The sequence below is a fragment of the Humulus lupulus genome, chromosome 2 (assembly GCF_963169125.1).
Source record: "Humulus lupulus chromosome 2, drHumLupu1.1, whole genome shotgun sequence".
In the NCBI taxonomy this organism is placed as follows: domain Eukaryota; kingdom Viridiplantae; phylum Streptophyta; class Magnoliopsida; order Rosales; family Cannabaceae; genus Humulus; species Humulus lupulus.
Genome location: NC_084794.1, coordinates 73,227,212 through 73,249,864, shown reverse-complemented (window position 1 = coordinate 73,249,864; position 22,653 = coordinate 73,227,212). Strand labels below are relative to the sequence as shown.

Here is a 22,653-nt window from a genome sequence, read left to right as displayed (position 1 = left end):
TGCAAATGAATTAATTTTTGGGGCTAGGAAATAATTATGTGATAATTATGGGCAATTGATTAATTCTGAATTAATTAATTATTTAAATATATAGTTTTTATTTTGAAAAACTATGTGTTAAAATAAATATTAATCATGTTTGGATTAATATAGAGAGAGATTAATAATTATCTTATTATAAGATATTTATAATAATATATTTATTTATTTAATTAAGATTGATATTTTAAGATAAAGTTAATTTTGAATTAACTGATATTTATTTTGGGATAAATATATTACCATAAATATTAATTAAATAAACAAATGAGAAAATCAAGGAGAGTCATTGTGATAGTCAGAATCCCGTGATCCGCAGGGGGAAAGACCAGGTAAAGTTGTGCAATCCCACACCGCCTGTGGAAGGTCAAGTGTGATGATTATAAGACTGTGTAGGTATGAGACTACACAGTTGAAAATGACTTAAATGGATTGATGTGTACTACCTATGCCAACAAGATGCATCTTCTTTTCGATAGCCCATCACTTGAGAACTCCAAAGTTAAGCGTGCTTGACCTGGAGCAATCTGATGATGGGTGACCTCCTGGGAAATTTTCTCAGGAAGCGTGTGAGTGAGGACAAAGCACGCTGGAAAGACTCGTGTTGGTTTGTAGGGCCAGTCGTCATTCCAGGAAGTAGTCATAGTGATGTGGGGCGTTACAGTCACTAAGTGACTCACCTCACTCACTGTATTGCACAGTGAGTGGCGCCAACCAGGGATATTTTCTATCTTTGGGATTTGAATTTTGACTTTTATATTAATTTGTTTATTCAATTATATTTAATTATTTTTTAAAATATGATTTAAAATAAATAATTAAAATAGATGTAACTGATCAATTTTATTTTTAAATAAAAAAGATTAACTAGATTAGTTAATTATCTTTATAAACTTGAAAGAATCGATACTTTCAGAAGAAGTTTAATAAGTTGTTTTGACTGTCAGACTCTCTCTCAAGAAAGAAATGATAGAATTTCCTTAACCTGAAATTCTAGAAATTTATATATCCTCTCTATTCTCAATCCTCTCTAGATCTTATGTGTTGAGTACATCTACAGAGTTCTAAATCAACCTTTGAATCCTATGTGCCCACATACGTCCTTGTGTGTTTGAGGATTGACTTGGAAGGTTAAGATGTGAGCTTTCAAAAAGGATAGGAAGATCGTTGATGTATACAAAAACTTTCTAGGAAACTTGATAGGCTACGAAGGTAATATATATATTCCTTTTATGTGTTATTTAATATATCTATATATGTATGATCCTGGTTGATATTAATAATTTTTTGAAAAGATCTTATTCCGTTGCGTATTCTTATTTTTCTCAATTAATACCAACATCATCCTCCATATTATCATAAGTCATTTTCTTCTCCTCTTCATGCTCTTAGACAATTGGAGGCGTTCAAGTTCGGAGGTCTTGGCCTTAAGCTCAGACATGGCAACATCAAAATCAACAATTCTTTTCGAGATTGGCCCTTGCTGCATCGAGGTCGGTCTTTAAATGCCCAACCTCAGCTTCTGAAGTGGACAACTTACCTTTGGCCTCATTAAGGATGTCCACGACTTTAGTCTGAGCAGCCTTGGCATCGAAGGCTAGTTTGTGGCTTGTGGCCACCTAAGTCGACAAGAGAGGGCCTTGGCACAAGACACTAAGTAAGGACTGAAATAAACAAAGTGTTAGTAAAATAATAAGACTAGTTGATGAAATTTTCAAACATGAGTAAGATCCTTATCGAGACTCGTAACTCCACACTCTGGTCAAGGAGATTGGTGGAGTAATCACCCTTCATGTTCTTCCAGACCAGAGCATCAAGGTTGTTGCAGGCTCAACCTACTCGAGTCAGAAGATCCGAAGAGAGGTCGGCTCCCAAGGCACCAACCTCATTGTCTAGTAGAAACTCTCATTCATGACTCGAAGTGTTTAACGCCCAACATGGGACTACCACTAAGCGGTATTTGTAGTAAAATCGGGCGGTCGATCCACAAGGAGGTAACCTAAAACCAAAAGATTAGTAGAAAATAACACAAAAAGTTAGTAACATGAAATAAATAAAAATGGAAATGAAAAGAGATTTGAGATTTTGGTGTTGTCTTTTTGATGAAACGATAAAATGAGATAAGTGAAATAAAAGTAAGGTGTAATCAAGAGTTTGAGAAATAGAAAGTTTCAAAAATCATCCATATGCTTGTTTGGTTACTTAGTTACTTGATTTACAAAAATACACAAGTAAATAGTTCACAGCCCAAAATTTACTTGGAAAATCTAATACTAAAGTCCATATTCTTTTCTAACAAAAGTTCATTTGAGTTATAAAGTTCTTTACTTTAGGAGCACAATGTTAATCATATGAAAAATCTAAAAATGACAAAATACCCAAGGGCAATAATGCAATAGAAGATTAGACATAAAATAATGTATCAATATTACTTTTACTAATTAAAAGCACATAAAAAGAGCATGACTAATCCTATATACTATTAGCACAAGTAAATAAAGATAACAAAATAGAGATGGGGATGAAAGAAAAATACATTACATTAAGAACATTGTAAATCAAAGTAGCAAAATAGCATCACTAGCATATGGAATCATCCCTAACCTTCCTAGGAAGATTAGGCCATTATGCTCATGATTCTCATATAATTCTAAGAAGAAAATATGAGAAGAAAGTGAGTACAATTTTTCCTATAGTTTCTTTACTATAAAAATTACATACCAAATGTGAAAGAAGAGTCACTATTTATAGAAGGAGAAAATGACTAAAAAGAAATTAAATTACAAATGGGGTCTACAAAATAAATTTGAAATATTAATAATAAAATATGATTGAAAAATCAAATCTTATTATTAATATTAACCTAGCTATTTTAGTGAATGATCATTTTTTCCTTTTTCTAAAACACCACAAAATATGAGCTTAAGAGCTCAAAATGGAAAGGTGCAAGACCCAAAACCCACGAAAATTGGGTTGAAAGGTGGCTGAAAGTGTAGACCAAGTGCAGCCAATAGAGACGCGACACGTGTCTAGGTGGTGGCAAGCTTGAGCTTGGGCTTGGGCTTGGGCTTGTTTGGGCTCATTTTGGGCCTATTTCCCTTAAAAAATGCCACTTTTCAACTCTTTTTTTAACTTTTGATTCCTTCTTTCTTCTTTCTTTTTATTTATGCCGAAATGCAACTTTAATTCCTACAAAATAACAATAAATTAAATTATAATCAAATATTTTTATTTATAAAATAAATGATATTAATTCCATGAAAATATTAATTAAACTTAATTTATTTTTACCATTAAGATCAATAAATATGCATTTTTCACCATTAATTACGAAGCGACAAACTTGCGAGTCACAGTGGGAGTTGGGGCACCAACTGGCCTCAAGACTGCGAGATCAGCGACTTTCTTCCCTTTGTCTGCTGAAGGACTTTGTTAGGAAAAGGAGGAGAGGGAGTCTTCATTTTAGGGGCCGGAGGTGTAACCTTCTCCGAGGTGATGGAAAGCTTCGACGTAGTCTGAGGAAGGGGGCTTTCGGTGACCTTTGCAATCTTAGCAGAAGGTGGTGAACCATCTTTCTTCGAGGAAATGCATCCTTGTTTTCCACCTTGGGATTTGAGAGGCTTCCCGAGGAGAATGTCCAAGTACGAGTCCATATCACCTGTAAAGTGGAGGAAATTACGTTAGTACTTTTTAAGGTTTAAACAAAATAAAAGTTAGTAATGTAAGTGGGGAAACCTAATCAGAAGGAGAACTCGAAGACCAAGAAATTACTAGGTCATCGGAGGAGATCTCAATGACTTGAGTAGGTTCCTTGGATGAATTTGATTCCTCACCTTGAAATGTGGGAGATAACTCGAAAAAATATCTCTAATCGTTTGAGCCATATTGGAAACCTATACCTTCCCACATTTCATTAAGACTATACATTGTTTGGAACTCAGACAACCAACTATCATTCTTATGGACCATAAAGTCTACCCCTGACCAGGTTATAAAATTATTCCCAGCGTCTTTAAATAAAACTAACATGTCAGACTCCCATTTAAAAAGAGTGGGAAACCAACCAGATTGATCAAGTATGACTTTACCTCCAGTTGAGCTCTGGGACGCTTTGTCACGAGCATTGTTCCATAAACCAGAGGGCTCGCCAGAGGGAATTTCTTAGCTCGAACTCAAAACCCTCTTCCTCTTTTCTTAGAAGGGTCGGAAGGATGGGGGACTAGGACATCTTCTCATCTGGGGTATTCACGAGTCCCGACATCATCCATGGACTTGCCATCATTGAGGAGACCGCAAAGGTGAAGCTCGTCCTCGTGAAGTAGATAATGTAAGGACCACTTGCCATATGAGAGCTTCAAAATTTCTTCTCGATGATCCACCATCTCCTTGGAGGGCTTCAGACGGTCAAAATTGGCTACATAACAATATATGGATAAATATTCGAGCTTAAAGATGATGAAATTCGGTATTAAAAATACTAAGACAAAGAGCTTACGTATGCGTTGAAACGAGTAGAACTTGGAAAGCTCGAGGCCAATGGTCCAAAAAAATATATTTTTTAAAGTTGGGAGGATGGTTAGGGATGTCCTTGAACAACCTCCTCTCCTTGGGCCAGCTTGATAAATAGTAAAAACCATCCCCGCCTTTGGCTCATGTAGGGTTGCTTTTAAGGAAAAAAATATATAAGATCTCGTATGCCGAGGGTCCCTCCCACTTCATCTCGTGGTACAATGACCTCAGTGCCGCCAGAACCCTATATGAGTTGGACTGGAGTTGGAATGGGGCAATACCGATCTAGTAGGTAAAACTCTTAAAGTAATCTTTGAGGGGTAAAAGTTCCCTAGCTCGCATATGCTCACGGCTCCAGGCCGCGAGCTTGTATGTTCTTTCCGGGTTGTCTTTTCCCAAAGCATAGCTACTCTTTTCATCACGATTGGGATCTCGACACACTAGTTTGGTGGACAACTTTAAACTATGTCAAGACAGGATGTCCGAGACCTTTTTAGTGGAGGTGACTGAACTTTTATAATTGTCAGCCTCGAAAAATTCTCTTTTTGAAGAAGGGAAATAAGAAACTTTAGGGGTTGAGGATTTTGGGGCTTGGCTCAATGAACTTTCCATGAGCTCGAAAAGGAGTTTGTTGAGGTGGAAGGCTATGGTTACGCTGAGTTTGGGGTCCAAAGAAATAGGATGGATGCAAGAATTAGGGTCGAGATGAATTGCTAGGCGTAACCTTCTTCTTTTACACTCTTAAACCTCGACAACTTGACGTTGAAAATATGCACTCATGTCTTCACGTTCAGTGCACTCTTTGTACTCATGTATCAATCTTTGATTACATAAGAATGGAGATTCTATTCGAGGTGAGGGAGGTTGGCAAAGGATGGAAGGTCGGCCCCCCACAAATTCTTCTCGAAAGACTGCATCATCTAACAATAAAGAAAAATGTGATGGCCCATTGTTTAAAAAGATGGATAAATTGAGACAATATCTCGAAAATTTGAGCCTGAATTAGCTTGAAATAATGAGGTTAAAGTTTCGATGTAATCATGCCAATATAGGCTCAAAGTATCGAGGCAACACTCACATAAAGTGGGTAGTTAATTTCCAAATTGGGTTATCCCAATTTTTTAGGAAAAATGGGCAGTTACCAAAAAAAGGGTTATTATTGGTTTGCGTGCATTTACACCTTACTTTTAAAACCCTATTTCTTGTACTACACGATACCTATACCCTATCATCTTACAACAACAACAAAAATGCCATTTTTGCTCTAAAAATATCATTTTCCCCACAAATTCCTTAGAATAACAGATCAAAATACCATTTTTTTTCCATAAAACTCCAAGAATAAGAATTAGGAAAAACTTGTATAAACGTCACAAGTGAAGAGATAAGAAAACTTACACAAAGGAAGTTGATGATGGAATTGAAGAGTGGATTGAAAGAGCTTGTATAGTGAGATCCTTGGAAACTCGTCGTAAAACAGAGAGTATGTGGGAAATTGGGAGAGGTCTTGCTCTTTCTTTTTCTTCGAAGAAAACATGCAAAGCTCTGTTTTTTAGAGATGAAAGTGGAGAAATATGAGAGAGATGGGGTATAAATAGGTGGAAGTGGTGATTCCCGAGCCATTAAAATGTATTCACACACGATCCAAGGGACTACTTTTAATCTCAAAAACTAGCAGCAAAAAGTTGGCAGAAGAAAGGATGTGGGCAGAAAGTTCAGTACTTGATGAGTACTATTAATAGCCACTCACAACCTGACATGTATACCTACTCGAGTGTGGTAGGTTGGAACATTTCGCGAAAGAGAAGTTCAAAAATTTCTTTCTTGTTGGGCTCGAAAAGATACTTTTGAGGGGACAAAATGTTGGGGCTTGGTGTAAAATGACCCTTAATGGTGTGAGAAATTAAGTAAATATCCATGTTTTTAATTTTGTAGTAAAATAGCCTAACCACATTTTTAATATTACATATTACCAAATATGTCATTAGCAAATTACTATTTCATTCTAAATATTTTAATTTTATGGTAAATGTATATTAGTTTTGTTTAATTAGTTTTTATTTTATTATTTTGTTTTTTTTTTTCGTTTTTTATGGCTTGTTAAATGATATATCATACCACAAAATGCATATACTAAGTTGAAATATAATATACTAACAAAACTTACAAAATTATTACTAAAACATGTATATAATATACCACAAAATATATATACTAAGTTGAAACAATATATACCAACAAAACTTACAAAATTATTACTCAAAAATGTATTCTCAATGCCACCATACTTCACCATTTCACCAATGCACTACACTTATTGTTACATGTTATTTTGTCCAAATGGGTGGTTTAATACATGAGATTGGGACTAGGATAAGGATTATTTGTCCTTATGACATGTTTGTTGCAACTTGGGAATATGATTGATAATCCACATCACCTAAAATAGTCTCATTTGTGTAGGATTATTTATCGTAACCAAAAGTGTGAAATTATTTATCCCACACTCAAAAAGTGGTGGACCCTAGTATTTACTAGTTTTAATACTATTGAATCTGACACCACAATTACATATTATAATATTAGTGAATCTCACATATATTAATTTTTTAAGTTAAATTAATTGAAAAATAAATTAAAATATCAATATTTAAATAATTTTATACATTAAAATTAACATAATATTTTATCCAATCCAATATTATACTAAACATAGGTTAGTATTAAATTTCTCCAAATCCTAATCCAATGCAATAATACTATCCAATTCTCAATACCAAACAAGTCCTAAAATAATAAAATTGGGCTTATTTGGCCTATTTCATTATAACTTAATGGGCAGCTAATAGTCATTAAGCTACATCGATGTGCCTCAAGTTCAATTAGCATGTGAGGAGTTTATGTTTGTGATTATACTTTCTTTTTTTGAAAAAGGGAAAAATTCAACCTCAACTACCCATACATCTAGAAATCTCAATTTGTAAAAAGACGCAACTCATCTTAGAGGCTAAGCATCTTGAAATCTAACTATGTCACTATATTGGGCCAGGGTCACCAACCCCCCGAAGCTGAAGTGAAAAAGGGTTTCCTGGCCCAACCAACACTAGAGAAGACCTTGGAAGAAAGAGCATCTTCGCCTACACTAGACCCCAAAAACCAGGACCACAACTGCCAACTCCATCAACAACCACTATCGAGTCACTCATAAGCACCAAAGACAAAGGAAATATGCTACACGAACCCCTCTCCCACCATCGGACACAACCTAGCCACCTCTGCAGACCACTTACAATAGCCCCTCTCAATCGAGGCTCAATTGGACACACGTCAAAGTCGGCGGCGACCCACCCCAGCTAAGAGAGAAGATGAAAAGAGAAAGAAACCCTAGAAAGAAACCCTAGGGAGGCGCACAACTCAAGAGAGAAAACATTTATTTGTGATTATACTAGTCCATACAAAATTCAACATAGCCAATCTCCAATTCATTACTCTAATATACTTGACACAAATTACTTCATTTTACCAAATTTTACAAAACAAAAAATCAAAATATATTCTCTTTCTTTTAATTGTTATTAATTCTCAATAGTTGCTATATTAACTCGTTAAATAATTGTTCTAATTTATAATAGTAGTTGTTGACGGTGAAATCTCGTCAACGAAATTAGATCGGAAAACTCAAAGATATGTATGGAGATATTTAGATACGAACTTAGAATAAACTTTAAGGAAAAGTAAGCACAAATCAACAATGGAGTAAGCCTTTTAATATTGCTTAATAGCCTGAGTGTACAATGAGTTTTCCAACCCCTTATTCTGAGGGGTCAAGCTCTATTTATAGCTGGGCTCTAATGGCCCCTTATACATAGTGGTCCCTTGAGACAAAATAGTATATGAGTACACTGTCAGGGTAATAGCATAGGTGGTAGTGATGTTGAAAGAGTGGTGGTCTGCTCTAGTACGTGTCAGGGGTCTGCAAAAGTACTTCTGTCTTGGTACCATATTATGCCTCCACTACTTGTTGGGTACGGACCTCATAAGCGTGCTGAGGGAGTCCTGACCATGTACCATTCTTATACAGCCACTACCTGGCGTGGACACCGTATCATCCGTACTCTAACTCTTCTTAGTCTGTAGGCTCATTCCGTATCTCTTATGGCTTCATGTCGAATCGTTGTGAGGCCCTTTTTGACCTTCCCCGACTGCATGTTCAAGAGGCCCTTGGTGCGAGGCCATGGGGCGCTTGGTCGTCGAGGTGAGGTGCGCCTCTCTTGGCGCGAGACACTTGGCCTCGCTATGCGAGGCTATGAGAGGGGTGCCTCACTTGGTGTGAGACCCATGGCGCGAGACCCTTGGTGCGAGGCCCCTGAGTGCGCGGGGGTGTGTCGTCTCGCGAGGCGTAGGTTGTGCGAGGCACTTGTGGCATGGAGGCATGTCATCTTGCGAGGCGCAGATGGTGCGAGGCACCTGGGTGCACGAAGGCGTGTCATCTCGCGAGGCGTAGGTGGTGCGAGTCACCTGGGTGCGCAGAGGCGTGTCATCTCGCAAGGCGCCTGGTGCGTGGGGGCGTGCCATCTCGCGAGGCGCCTAGGTGCGCGGAGGCGCGTCATCTCGCGAGGCGCAGGTGGTGCGAGGCACCTGGGTGCACGGAAGCGTGTCATCTGGCAAGGCGCAGGTGGTGCGAGGCACCTGGGTGCGCGGAGGCGTGTCATCTTGCGAGGTGCAGGTGGCGCGAGGCGCCTGGTGTGTGGGGGCGTGCCATCTCGCGAGGCACAGGTGGCATGAGGCGCCTGGTGCGTGGGGGCGTGCCATCTCGCGAGGCGCAGGTGGTGCGAGGCGCCTAGGTGCGCGGAGGCGTGTCATCTCGCGAGGCATAGGTGAGGCGCAGGTGGTGCGAGGCACCTGGGTGCGCGGAGGCGTGCCATCTCACGAGGCGCAGGTGGCGCGAGGCGCTGGGCATGGCCAAGGCCCTTCACGAGACCTAGGCGCGAGGCATTTGATGCCTTGTGTGAGGGTCTTGCAACGCGAGTGGGCCTTATAGGAGTTTGGACTTGATTGCTTGAGAATTTTTTACCGGTGTGGAATCCTTGTCCCTTATTTGGCATAAAGTGACTTTGTGAGGCCTTGGGTCTTGCAAATATGCAGCTTCTTGGGGGCATGTGATGACCTTCTAACTCTATAGCGTACTTGGCACCTTCAGTGCCCCTTAGCTGTTCACTTCAATAAAGGACTAAAAACTTTTTTTTTTCTTAGGGTGGATTTTTGGTATACACCGTAGTAATTATTTTTTATTTTTTAATTAGTGTTAATTTAACTACATATTCAAAATTTTGTAATAGTTTATTGGTATATTGCTTTTATTGTTAATTTTTGTATTCTAAAAGCTAAAATATAATAATATCAAATTTAAATAATTAAAACATAAATATTGATTAAAACAATACTAAATATATAAATATGATAACAAAAATAATAAAATTTAAATTATTTTTAATTTTAGCTCCAAATAAACAGTACTTCACGAAATATGATGCAACACTATTTGTTGCTTTAATTTAATTATAGTAGCACTTCAATTTTTGCCTTGATAAAAAAATAAAAAAAGTTAATCTTGCAAATTTTGGGTTGGAGACTTGGAGAGTGACCATGCTCCTTTCTTCAAAAGAAAAAAATGATATAAAAATTTAAATAAAACTATAAATATAGAAGAAAAAAAATGAAACTTTCTATATAATCTATATTTAATAAAAAATTTTGCCCTCCTGAAGTTTTTACTGTAGCTCCGTCATTGGTTGGAGATGACCTTGGAGAATGGTAACCCAAATTCTCCAAAGTTGGAATATGCAGTCCAGTAATAGATTTGCAGTGGCTATTAAATTATGAGAATTTTTTTAGATTTTGTAATAGTATTGAAAAGATTGAACCTCGTAGTTTTAGCTATATCGATTTGTTACTTTCTTGCATATATATAAATATTGGCAGCCACTATAATGGTATATAAAAATTTATATAACATTATAAACGATAAACATCCTATAAATTTTTTAAAAATTCTGTGTAATTTGTAAACCTCGAAACATTATATAAATTGTTAAATTTTACACGCGTGCAACAGACAATTTTAATTTTAGTTTCTGTACCATAATTTATTCAGAATTTCTTAAAATTTGTAGAAAATTCAAGATAGCTATAATGTACACCGTCATATAAAAAAAAATAGGATTATATCTATCTAGCTGCCAAAAATAGAAAAAGATGCACCGATGTTGTCAAAAAAGTAGACGCATTGTAATCGTTCCATATATATATATAATGGACTATTATCCACAGTAACTTTTTTATTTTTATTTTTGGTACATGAATAAATTGTGACCATAATTTTTTAATATGACGATATACATTCTAATTATAAGAGATCTTCCATAAATTTTCAAGAAATTATGAATAATTTAGAATGCTGAAATTATGATTCAAATAATTTGTTTTTGTTTTTATGCACACGTGAAAAATAGTATTTGAATTTTGATTTTGTTATCCTAAATTGTCCCGTTATATATATATATATATATATATATATATATATATAAAAGAGATTACAATGTATCTTAAATAGAAAAAATTCCTACAGAATTCCTACCATAAAAGCTCTCATATATAATTTGAAGGATTTATTTTATATTCTTATGCGTTAGTTACTGTACCTTTCTTTTGTACTAATTTTTATGCAAAGTGATTTTTTTATGTATATTTTAGTATGTTTTTGCTTTATTTTTCTAACATTGAGTCACAAAACACTGCAATAATTCAACACTAATACTAATAATACATGACTTATTACAACTACTAATAATACTAACAATAATTCACTTTTCAGTAGGATATTTTTTATATAGTGAAGAGAAATGTTGAGCATTTTGTCCAGTTGGATTTTATATCTTTTGTGGATTTTATTCTTTTTAATATCTTTTTTAATAGATATGAAATATTTTACTTCGTAAAACATTATTTATTATTCTTTGTGTACCATTCATCTTTGTACCAATTTAAAGAATCAATCTTAGTGGCCAACAATGGTTTACAAAATCTGAAATTTATTTCTTTTTTCAAATAAAGGATCTATTTATTAATAATAAAAATGAAAAAAATACATTGATAGAAAAAATAACAAAGCACAACACACAACAAAATCTAATTATTTTCCTAGTTATCGAAATCGTTCAATTCATTACTTATGGTTTTAAACTCATTCTTATAAATGAATTACTTGGAGTTACTATCTTGATAACATGATTATCTGTTTCTATAATAGACTACCAAAAAATGTGTATTATTTTTATATAACATTGGGACAAACAATCTAAAGAAACAACCACTTTATTAGTAGAAGAATTAAAATGATTGATAGAATTGTTGTGGACACATCATTTACATTTTGTTCAAAATCTATTCCTATGTGTTTGTAATTTATTATTAATAATTTTATCTCTATTTATTCCTATGTGTTTGTAATTTATTATTAGTAATTTTATCTCTATATTTTGATTGGTATTGCAATGTCAATGAATTCAACATTGATTTTTATAATTGATAAAAAGAAGTTAAACACCATTTCATACTTTCAATCCAATCCACACCTAAGTTTATCAAACACTGGTGTGCAAGGTATCTTAGAATTCAACACTTTGACCACCTTTCTGAGTTTTTTATTAATATATATATATTAAACAAAAATATATGTTTATATATATTTTGGGATTGCTTGTAACAGTCATCTCACTATTGATTGATGTATTGACTATGTCAAGGTGATTATAATACAATTTTGGCCGTCTCTTCTCAGCAAATTAAGTCATGTTACATTCTCAAAACAATTGAATAAATTGAATGAGGAGGAGGACTCTTCCAGTTCCAATCATCTGCAACAATTTTTTTTTCTGGCTCTTAAATTTTGTTTGCAGAGATTTTTTTTTCTGGCTCTAGTTCTATTACACTGTTACTCTAGTACTTTTAGAGTGCTAACAAGAAGAAGTACATCAATGCTATAGGCAAGGCAACGAGCATGCCAAAAATTACCCTGAAAATTAAAAAAAAAAAAAATATCCAGATTTCAGAACCCACTTTGAGCTATATGAATTAGGATTGTTATTTGATACTAAGAAGATTTAAAAAATGAAAAAATGAAAGGGAAAGAGAATTGAATTTATACCCAGTGCTTAAAATGTCAGGGTGTACATTATACTCCTTGGCAAAGACAAAAGGAACAATTCCCTGGGGAAGAGCAGCCTGTATAGTTCACAAAACACAAAAAAACTCCATTAAGTATCTATCACATTTCATGTACCAAGTAATTATTAGCTCTAGTAGAAATTTATATAAATTTTGATTACATGAGTCATGAGTGTGTATACCTGAACAATGGCCACTCTGAGTTGTGTTCTCCTTAGTCCAATGGCAAGGGAAGCAGCAGCCATTAAGAAAGGTCCCCCAATGAATTTGAATCCCATGGATATAATAGCCATCCGGGTCCCACATGCTATTATGCTAGGCCGGGAAGCCATGAATAGACCTATTCAATCACACACACACACACACACATATATATATATATATATATATATATTAGTAAAAATCATAGGCATGCATACCCCAAATAATAAAGTTCTTGTTTAGTCAATTCTAACACAAGTTACACTGAAGGTAATGAACTCATCATCATACATACCTAAGCTGAACATAGCCATACCAAGTCCTCCATCAGCCAGTATTTTAATTGATTGCCCAGCTATAGCTGGCAGGTCAACTTTCCATCTACAACAAATTCAAACCCGTTATAGCTCAGCTTGCTTAGAAGAATATATATATATATATATATATATATATAAAGACATGTATTAGAATAACAAGCCTCAAGCTAGCGTACCTAAATTTGATGCATGCCCAGACAAGACCAATCACAGTAGCATGAGTGTTGGGATTCTCCATGAGCTTCTTTCCAACTGTTAAGAGAATAACTCCTGTTTTGATTTTCAATGGAGCACTTGTGGTTCTTCCTTCCTCTACTTCTTCCTTGGGTTGTTGTGATTCCTGAGGGTTCTCTAACTCTTCTTCTTTCAACACAAAAACCAACAACCTTGCTTGGCATTAAAAATATGAACCAAACCACAAAAACAAAGTAGTATTTGTAATGCATTCAATTCTATTAAATACATAGAGCAGACTTCATGTCATGACTTCATGCTTAGATACATGATCACTTGTTTCAGCTAGCTGATAAAGATTTAAAATGATGAAAAAAAAACCCTTATGATTCTAATTGACATACATATTTTTGACAAGAAGAACAGATAGACATCAATAAAAGGTCCAATCCAATTAAGTAAAAAATCCAAATCTCTTTACCCGTGGCTTCTAATGATGGTGAGACAGAAGCAGCTGACTTTGCAGCGTTGAACTCATACATAAACAGTAACAAATTGTACCAAATCAAGCTTTGTAAGGCGACTATTTGCGCAAGCATCTTGGCAGCCTCATCTCCATACATGGCTTGCAACAGAGGAATTCCAAGGATCAATGTGTTAGGGAGTATTGAGACAGAGAGACCTGTTATGATAAAATTCAATCCTCCTTTGGACCTGAATCTAGTCACCACTGCTAATACTATAAAAGCAAGTAGTTTTTGAAGAAAGTCTGAGAGAATAAGCTTGAGGTTCATCTTGTAAGGATTATTTTCAGAGAGAATTTGAAAAGATAATAAAGGGATAGAGAATTTTGCCACAAACTTGTTAATCCCAGAACATTGTTCTGGGGTGAAGAGCTTCCACCATCTCACAGAGACATAAGCTAAAATCATGGCAACATATAGAGGGACAGTGGCTGTAACAACATGATAAACATCAACTAAAGAAATCATGGTTTTTCTGCTTTTGTTTTTGAAAGATTGGTAAAGGAAGAAATTATCTATCTAACAATATGAAATTCTTTCTTGGTATTATAGTATAACAGCTCTTTATATTCTTTCTTTGAAACTTAGTCAGATATGAAGAAGAACAAGAAGAAAAAAGGGTTAAGGAGAAGGGTGTGGGAAAATGCCTGGTTTTATTAGAAGCTTCTTCAAAACTTATTCTTATTCCCCAGAAAATGACCATAAGTTGTATTTGTTTGTGTCAGGGTGCAATTGTAGCTATTGCCTTTTTATGTATGAAATATTCTGATTTCCATGTTGCCTACTTGCTAATGTAATATTAGTTTGCTTTTTTGTGTATTTTTGACCTCTGTTGCTGTGATGGTTAGGTATCAATGGCAGATATAGTCAGATTACAACTAGAAGAAATTTTAAGTTATTGATCAAAAGTCAGGGCATTATTGTCATCATAAGTCTAAAGTTAGATTCGAGTTTTCTTGTGGCCATGTTCTTTAGAGAAAGGAAGGCTATGTAGGCTGACATGGTAAGTCTAAAATCTTTTATAGGCTCTATTGTTTTGAATTATTATTATTATTAATAACTGTTTTCCTTTTTCAGTAAGTAAAAACTGGTTTTTCTTATTCTCCAAAATTTCACATGCAAGTTTGTTAAATAAATAAACCAGAAAACTAAAGTAATTTTCAATCAGTAAATCTAATTTATGATTTTATTTGTTATTAAAAAATTAATATCTATATGGGGTTTCCAATAGTGGGAAGGAAGAATAAAGAAGAAAATTGCAAAGGAAGTAACTGATTTGCTGAGTTTGTAACAGTATTAAGGGAAGAATTTTTTCTATATAAGGTCAAAAGTGTCAGAATAAGTGTTATAGGGAATTTGCTTTATAGACTGTGAAATTTTGGAAACCTAATGATGTCTCTTTCTTCTTCAGGTATTTCACCGTTTATTATATTTTCTTTGGCTGAAAGGCCATGAAGCTAGAAAGCCAAGAAAAGAGTCTAAACACTCACTAAAGCCACCATGGTTAATAAAAATTAACCCAAAAGTATCTAAATACAGCTCAGCTTGCTAAGGTATGATGTTAGCCTTAAGACTTGCCTGGAAAACTCAGTGAACACATGACCAAAGAGAGTGTAATAAAAAAAAGGTTCAAACCCTTTTCCAGGTATTAGAAGTAGGCTCTAATAATGTTGATTTTGCCAAGTTTTAGAAATATATAAATAAAAGATGGCTCTTGTATATAGATACAGTCCGTATTATGCAATATTCAAAGCTCCACAGGTTCACAAAAGGAGTAAGTAATTTAAAATGGTTTAATTAAAGAAAAGAATGAATAAAAGTTGTTTAGTTTTAACAAACATGTGACATGATATGTTTGACTGGTGTTAACTAGTAATGAATCCATCCATGTTATCATATATAGGTACTACTTGGAAAATCTTATATCAAGTGAGCATTGTTATGATTCATAGAATAGCTTTGGCAAAAGTATAACTAAAGGAATAGTTTGACGAGCTGGGGGAGAGAGAGAGAGAGAGAGATCGACTGGAGAATAGTTTGACAAGCATAAAAAAGGCTAGTAACTGTTCTGTGATCAAACGAAGGAACGAATGTTATAGTACGCTTTCTGATGAGTTGACAGAAAGTAGACTAGTACTAAAGCCATTTGTTCCTACTCCATCTCAAGTAATCACTAAACCAACTTCTTTTGCTTTGAAAAACTTTTTTTCTTTATTTATAGCTTTTAAAATTAGATGTGTGTACACAAATTAGAAAAAAGGGTTTAGCTACACTTAACATTCCGTGCTTTCTAATCAGAAATAATGCTGATTTAACACGTTCTTTTTCCCATGCGATACATGTGTAAAAGATGTGACTTATGAGGCTAGATATTAGATAAGGTCCTAATAAGAGTACTACAAATAAAAACATATATACAAAGAATAAAGAACCATTTCATTACACACATTATGGGAAAACAAGTCGAAATCAGAACCCAACAACAAAAGGACTAACACCCTTAAAATAATGGAACGAGTTCCTGTCTATAATATCTGCCTCCATAAAAAATATTCAACTTTGAAGATACTCTTCATCGTATTTTCCAACCATTCCAGTCACTCAAAATACTTAGGCTCTCCCATGTTGCTCCATCTATGCTTACGAACTCATCATACATGCTTCTCTCCTAAACTTATTTATATGTTTTAGTTCAAATTTTCCCCCATAAGCCATTTCTTCTCTTCACGTGCAAAAAAAAATCTCTCATTCTTCAAAATGTTCTTCGTCAAATAGATATGAGTATATCAACCCACTTACAAGGAACATGAATTACTCTACTCATTATTAATTGATTTTGAAATACCTCATAAATTTTATATCATTCTATTACTTGGACTCATTAAAACTCCCTCAAGATCAAAACTCAAGGGAAAAAACAACCTTCTTATCTTCTACTCTTTAAACCTTCATCATATACTACTCTTTAACATTTGTTTTTTTTCCTATCATTTAAAAAAAAAATAGATTCTTTGTTTACTAAGACCATGACAGAGCTAGGGGGCTAGAGGGGCCATGGCCATGCCTCCCCTTTAATTTTCTTTTTATATTTTAATACAATACATTTTATTTTAAATAAAATAATTATGGTGTTGTTTAGTAATACTTAAAAAAAATAGTTTTTTATTTAATTAATTAAAAATTTGATAATTAAACATAAAACAATATTTGGTAACTTTATTTTTATTTATTATTTTTAAAAAAATTAATTAAAATTTTGAAAATAGAATTTTTCACTTTCAAAATTTGTTTAAATCGTTTTTCGACTTTTCGTTTCTTTTTTTGCTTCTCTTCTTCAAATCAACACATCATTTTATATTGTTTAAAAAAATGATCAAACACATTTATTATTTTTTATTTTTAAAAACAAAAAACAAAAATAGTTACTGTTACACCCAGATTTCAAATATGAGAATTATGATTTCGAAATCTAGGCTCGTTAGGTGTAAGCTCGAAATGAACACATCCATCATTTTATCTACTATTCAGAGATGGTTTCGCTGTGAATGACGACCTCGCGAGCTCGAGAAGTATGTAACCTAAAAAATTGCTCGAGGTTATAAGTTGGACTCACAACTCACGATCGCAGGAGTTCAACATTTGTATAAGTTTCCTAATGCATCTCTTGCCCTCAGACAAGATGGTTCGAGCTCGAGAAGTGTAAGCTCGAAGATGATGGTTTCGTCAATGGTTACTTGTTGGGAGCATAGGTGAGGTAAGATGACGAGCTCGTGATAGACAAATAGTCTCGAAGGCGTAATGCAACCCCGTATCTAAGCTAGTCGGTTACGTGTGAACGTGTTTATTGTTTTAAAATCCCTATGTTTAAGGGATGATGTAATTAGTTATCTAATCCCACATTCTATAGGATATTATCATGCACGTAGCAAATAATGCATTAATTGGCATTATATTATTTGATTCACAGAATATCTTCCTGAAATATGTGGGAACGAATTCTGAAAACTTCTCTATAAATAGAGAAGGAAAATCTATTTGTAAGGGACCGAAACATTGAACTTTAGAGAAAACTCTGGGCAACTATTTTCTGAAAGTTTCCAGAAAACTCTAAGGAACTAATAAAATAGTCTCGTGGACTAGGCAGATTTTAACTGCCGAACCACATAAAAAGACCCGGTCTTCATTCTCTCTATTCACATCCTTTGGTATATTATTGATTAATTGCTCTCCTTTCTTAAGTCGACGAAAATCGGCATCAACAGTTTGGTGCTTTCATTGAGAGCCATTAGACAGTGTGTGAGTCTGTTTAGTCAAAGAGCCTCTCGAATTAGCAATGGCTGCGAATGATCCCAATATACCTGAGGAGGAAATTCTTGATGAAGACGAATACCCCCGACGGCCTAGGAAGCAACCTATGGTGGATCCCAATCCCGACGAGAGGAATGACTCGTCTAACTCCCAGGCCACCTGCTCCCAGGGCCGACGAGGATATGTACTATAATCCCGAGAGATATGTTCCAATTGTGGAACTTGAGAATCACCAACTGCGCAAACAGTTGGCAGAAGCTGCAAAACTCAATGAAGAGCTAGCCAGACTAGCTGCTGAAGCATAGACCCCACCTCCTCGAGACATTCAAGTCCCACCTTGCAGGCCTAGGGGGCGCCCTCGTAAGAATGTGGCCACCAGGAGGGCAGAACAAGTTCCACCACCGATGGCCCGTCCTGCTCCACCAAGATTGTAACGCCCTACTTCCTTAGAGTCGTTACTAAGTGAGTTTAAAACGTGCAATTAACTCGCTAACTGAGGTTTTAAGACAAAAGTGTAGCTAAACAATAGACAAAGTCACATAATTAGTAAATACAACCATTCATTGAAAATTATAAAGTGGTAAAATTCGGGATCCCAAAATACTTGTTTAGAAATATTTACAATACCAAAATGTGATTAAAGTCGACTAAACGAAAAAACTAGTTTAATACAAGTGTCTCCCAAAAATACCCTGGCCGTGGCAGCTGTGGATGCCAAAAATCCACCAAGAAAAAAAATCCTTAGTACATGGTGAAAATACAAGGCTAAAGGTCACTTAGTCACATTATCAGGCTCAGACCTATAAGTCTTGTGAAACTGAGAGATTGTCCCAAGGGAAGCATCACTTAGTGAGCCATGAAGAGTGGCCTTTGTGGATGCTCGATATTCCATGCCCATAAAAGACTCAAAGTGTATGCTTAGGCCCCATTAAACGCCCAAAAATATGTATGGGTTGGGGTGACCCCGAGCCACTGTTGCCTCTCGTTCGGCAGCCTTGATGGCCTTGCGCGCGCTAGCATCAGGCGAGGCCACCCCCTCACGCGCACCAGCACCAGGCGAGGCCACCCCCTCGCGCGCGCCAGCACCAGGCGAGGCCCTCTGCCTCGCGCGCCCAGCACCAGGCGAGGCCACCCCCTCGCGCGCGCCAGCATCAGGCGAGGCCACCCCCTCGCGCGCACCAGCACCAGGCGAGGCCAACCCCTCGCGCGCGCCAGCACCAGGCGAGGCCACCCCCTCGCGCGCGCCAGCATCAGGCGAGGCCACCCCCTCGTGCGCGCCAGCACCAGGCGAGGCCCCCTGCCTCGCGCGCCCAGCACCAGGCGAGGCCACCCCCTCGCGCGCGCCAGCATCAGGCGAGGCCACCCCCTCGCGCGCGCCAGCACCAGGCGAGGCCCCCTGCCTCGTGCGCGCCCAGCACCAGGCGAGGCCACATGTCCCGCGCGCGCCCAGCACCATGCGAGGACCCGCATCCTACGCACGCCACGCCATCAACAGGCCTTCCAAGGAGGTCTCGCGAAGGAATAGGAACCATGCCATGGACTTCAAAGTCTGAGCGGCATGGAAGCCACGCCACCAGGTGGCCACATGAGTGGGACGACACGCCAAGGGAGCCGTGTCCACAAGGGGCTCGCGAGAAAGGCGTCTCGCCTTGCACCCTCAGACATCTGCTGAGGCCACATGCCCATCACCCATGCTCATGAGTGACCTTGGGGTGCTACAGGCATCCCATGCCAAGGACCCGAGAGCCTCGCCGCACGTCACGACCACTGCATGCACCAAGTGTCCCATTCCCTATGCCTTGAAGACCCCAATGCTTAGAGATCCGGGTACGAGTCGAATGGAACATTCATGTACGATCTAGTAATGGGTACGACCCTTAAGACCCTGTATGTCGAAGTACGGACACCCGTACCAGTGGGGGCGTGGGAATGCTGGAATAAGAGTTATGGCTCGTACGTCTACGGCCAGGAGTCAGAGTCGACACCACAACCACCTGCGCCACTATGTCTGTCCCCACTCCACTGACATGGGTACGGACAAGTAGTGGAGACATCCTCCTGACGCCTGCCCCTGTACTGGATGCAAGACCTCAGCTTCTGAAACCACTCTCCTGACAGAGTACTTATGTACCATTTGGTCTCCTGGACCACCATGTATCCCAGGCCATCAGAGCCTACTATAAAAAGGACCCCTCTCCCACATGAGAGGGGGTTGGAAAATTCATTGTATGCAGAGGCTATTGAGAAATATACCAAAGCTTGCTCCATTTTTTATCTATGTTTACTTTTCCTTAAAGTTTATTCTAAGTTCTTATATAAATATCATCTAACTTACCTTTGAGTTTTCCAATCTAATTTCGTTGACGAGATTTCACCGTCAACAACAGCCAAGCAGGCCAAACATGTACGCGACACCTCACACTCTCCGTACTCATGGTTGGTCGACTTACCCCTTGCCCTTACCTGCACTATAGAGTACCCATGAGCCGAAGCCCAACAAGAAAACTCACACAAGCAATTAACATATACATATCTATCATTCAACATACAATTAAACTACCAATGGGCTAAACACATACGGCCATGCCATCCCAGGCACTTTACCAGGCCCTGGGTTCGCGGTCTACACCGTGAGGATATCCCAGGTATCCTATAGGGTCTCGCCCTGGCAACTCGCACTCTGCGTGCTAAACGTTGCTCCCGGCCCTTTGCCGTACTCGGCCTTGCCGTTCTCAGCCTTCACAGTTCCCGGCCCTCGCCGTTCTCAGCCCTTGTTGTTGCCGGCTCTTGCTGTTCATTCACATATATGCACACATAGCATAAATAAATAAATACTTAAACGTGTATAAACATATTCAATGGGCTACGCCCTGCAACACAATCATATAGGGTCGTGCCCTGCAACACAAGCTATAGGGCCTCGCCCTGCTTTACGGGTACAACAGTTTTCTTACCTATGTCCCGAGCTTTCCAAGCACCGATGTCCCGAGCACAGTCCCCTAGTCCGAGCCTCACTGAACCCTAGTCAAAACGCATCAACAATATCCATCCATCAAGTTCTAATCCATTAAATATCCTTGGGTCATAATTCTAGTCTCCGGGACATTGAATTCTATCATTCCGGGTGATAAAATCCATCCCGAGCCTTAACTATTGGATTCCCGAGCCTAAAACCTCCTTAAAGCCCAAAAACACACTAAGTGTCACGGCCCCATGAAGCCATGTCGTGGCCTACCTCAACCAGAGACCCCCAACCCCAAAACAGGGCAGGCACGCTGCGGCCCAAGCTAGGGCATGTCGTGGTCCAGCCCTCTTCCTGGCCTCCAACCTGTTCTAGAGGGCCGCGACTCATCAAGAACAATGTCATGGCCCGACCCTTCGAACCTAGAAAAGTCCTCCATTTTTACCTCCAAAACCAAGTCAATTTACCCCAAAATCAACCTAACAATCCAAATCATTCATCACAGGAGTTCTACTACAGTCTCAACAACAAAACCTAACAAGATTAAACCTCAAACCTTATCTAAAACCCAAGAATGATTCTTCATCTACCTCACATGCATAACTCTAAAATATCAACAGAAATTCAAACATAACTCAGTTAATTAAACACTCAGAATCCTTACCTTAACTGATAACTTGGCCCTGAGCTAATCCCCAATCATAACCAACTTCAATTCCAAGCCAAAACTCTCACATGGATCAAGGTCTCCAAGCTTCCAAAGAGAGAAAACTCCAAGAGAGAGAGAGAGAGAGAAAGGGTCAGTTTCCTTAGCTTCTGAACACTTCCTCAACTGTGTTTTATTTAACTTAAGTTTCTAAGGTTATCTCAAAGGCTCGGGGTACCAAAAACGTCCCCGAGGGCAAAATGGTAAATTTCCCCAATATTCCCTCCTAAACATTCTAACTTCAAATATATCTCCAAATATTTATTTCCATAACCTGATAACCCCATAAAACATCTAACGCCCGAAATACCCATCGACTCACCCCTAGTCGAGTATTCGACCCCGTTGTGACTTTCTAGCTAACTGTTCCCTAGGACTGTCTTGAATCGTGCAACACAGATATATCACAAGTATATCACAATTATTACAATGATCACATTTATGCCCTCAACGGGCTAAAATTACAAACATGCCCCTAATAACCAAACGGGGCCCACATGCATATTTAATTCACATAAACATGCATCTCTAATCACATATTCATGAAAATTCACATATTATAATAATAAATCACTTATTTCCCTCCAGGCACGCTAATCAAGGTCTTAAGCCTTATTAGCAAATTTGAGTCGCTACAAAGATCCCGGAGGAATAACCATCTGAGGGTGTTGTCGATCCGCCCGCAGG

The 22,653-nt window shown here is 37.5% G+C and overlaps 1 protein-coding gene across 2 annotated transcripts; it reads right to left on the bottom strand.

Annotated features, from left to right (window-relative positions):
* Positions 1 to 12,303: 12,303 nt before the first annotated feature.
* Positions 12,304 to 14,764, bottom strand: LOC133818027 (auxin efflux carrier component 8). Of its 2 annotated transcripts, none has more exons than XM_062250710.1 (6): positions 13,948 to 14,764; positions 13,469 to 13,652; positions 13,271 to 13,356; positions 12,957 to 13,114; positions 12,755 to 12,831; positions 12,304 to 12,622 (listed from the first exon to the last, which is right to left on the bottom strand). In XM_062250710.1, exons 1-6 carry the CDS (start codon positions 14,456 to 14,458, stop codon positions 12,556 to 12,558), a joined length of 1,083 nt encoding a protein of 360 aa, XP_062106694.1. In that variant the 5' UTR covers positions 14,459 to 14,764; the 3' UTR covers positions 12,304 to 12,555. The 2 variants fall into 2 exon arrangements, with proteins under 2 accessions (XP_062106694.1, XP_062106693.1); XM_062250709.1 differs by having other exon boundaries at positions 13,469 to 13,655; positions 13,948 to 14,761.
* Between the last annotated feature and the right edge of the window lie 7,889 nt (positions 14,765 to 22,653).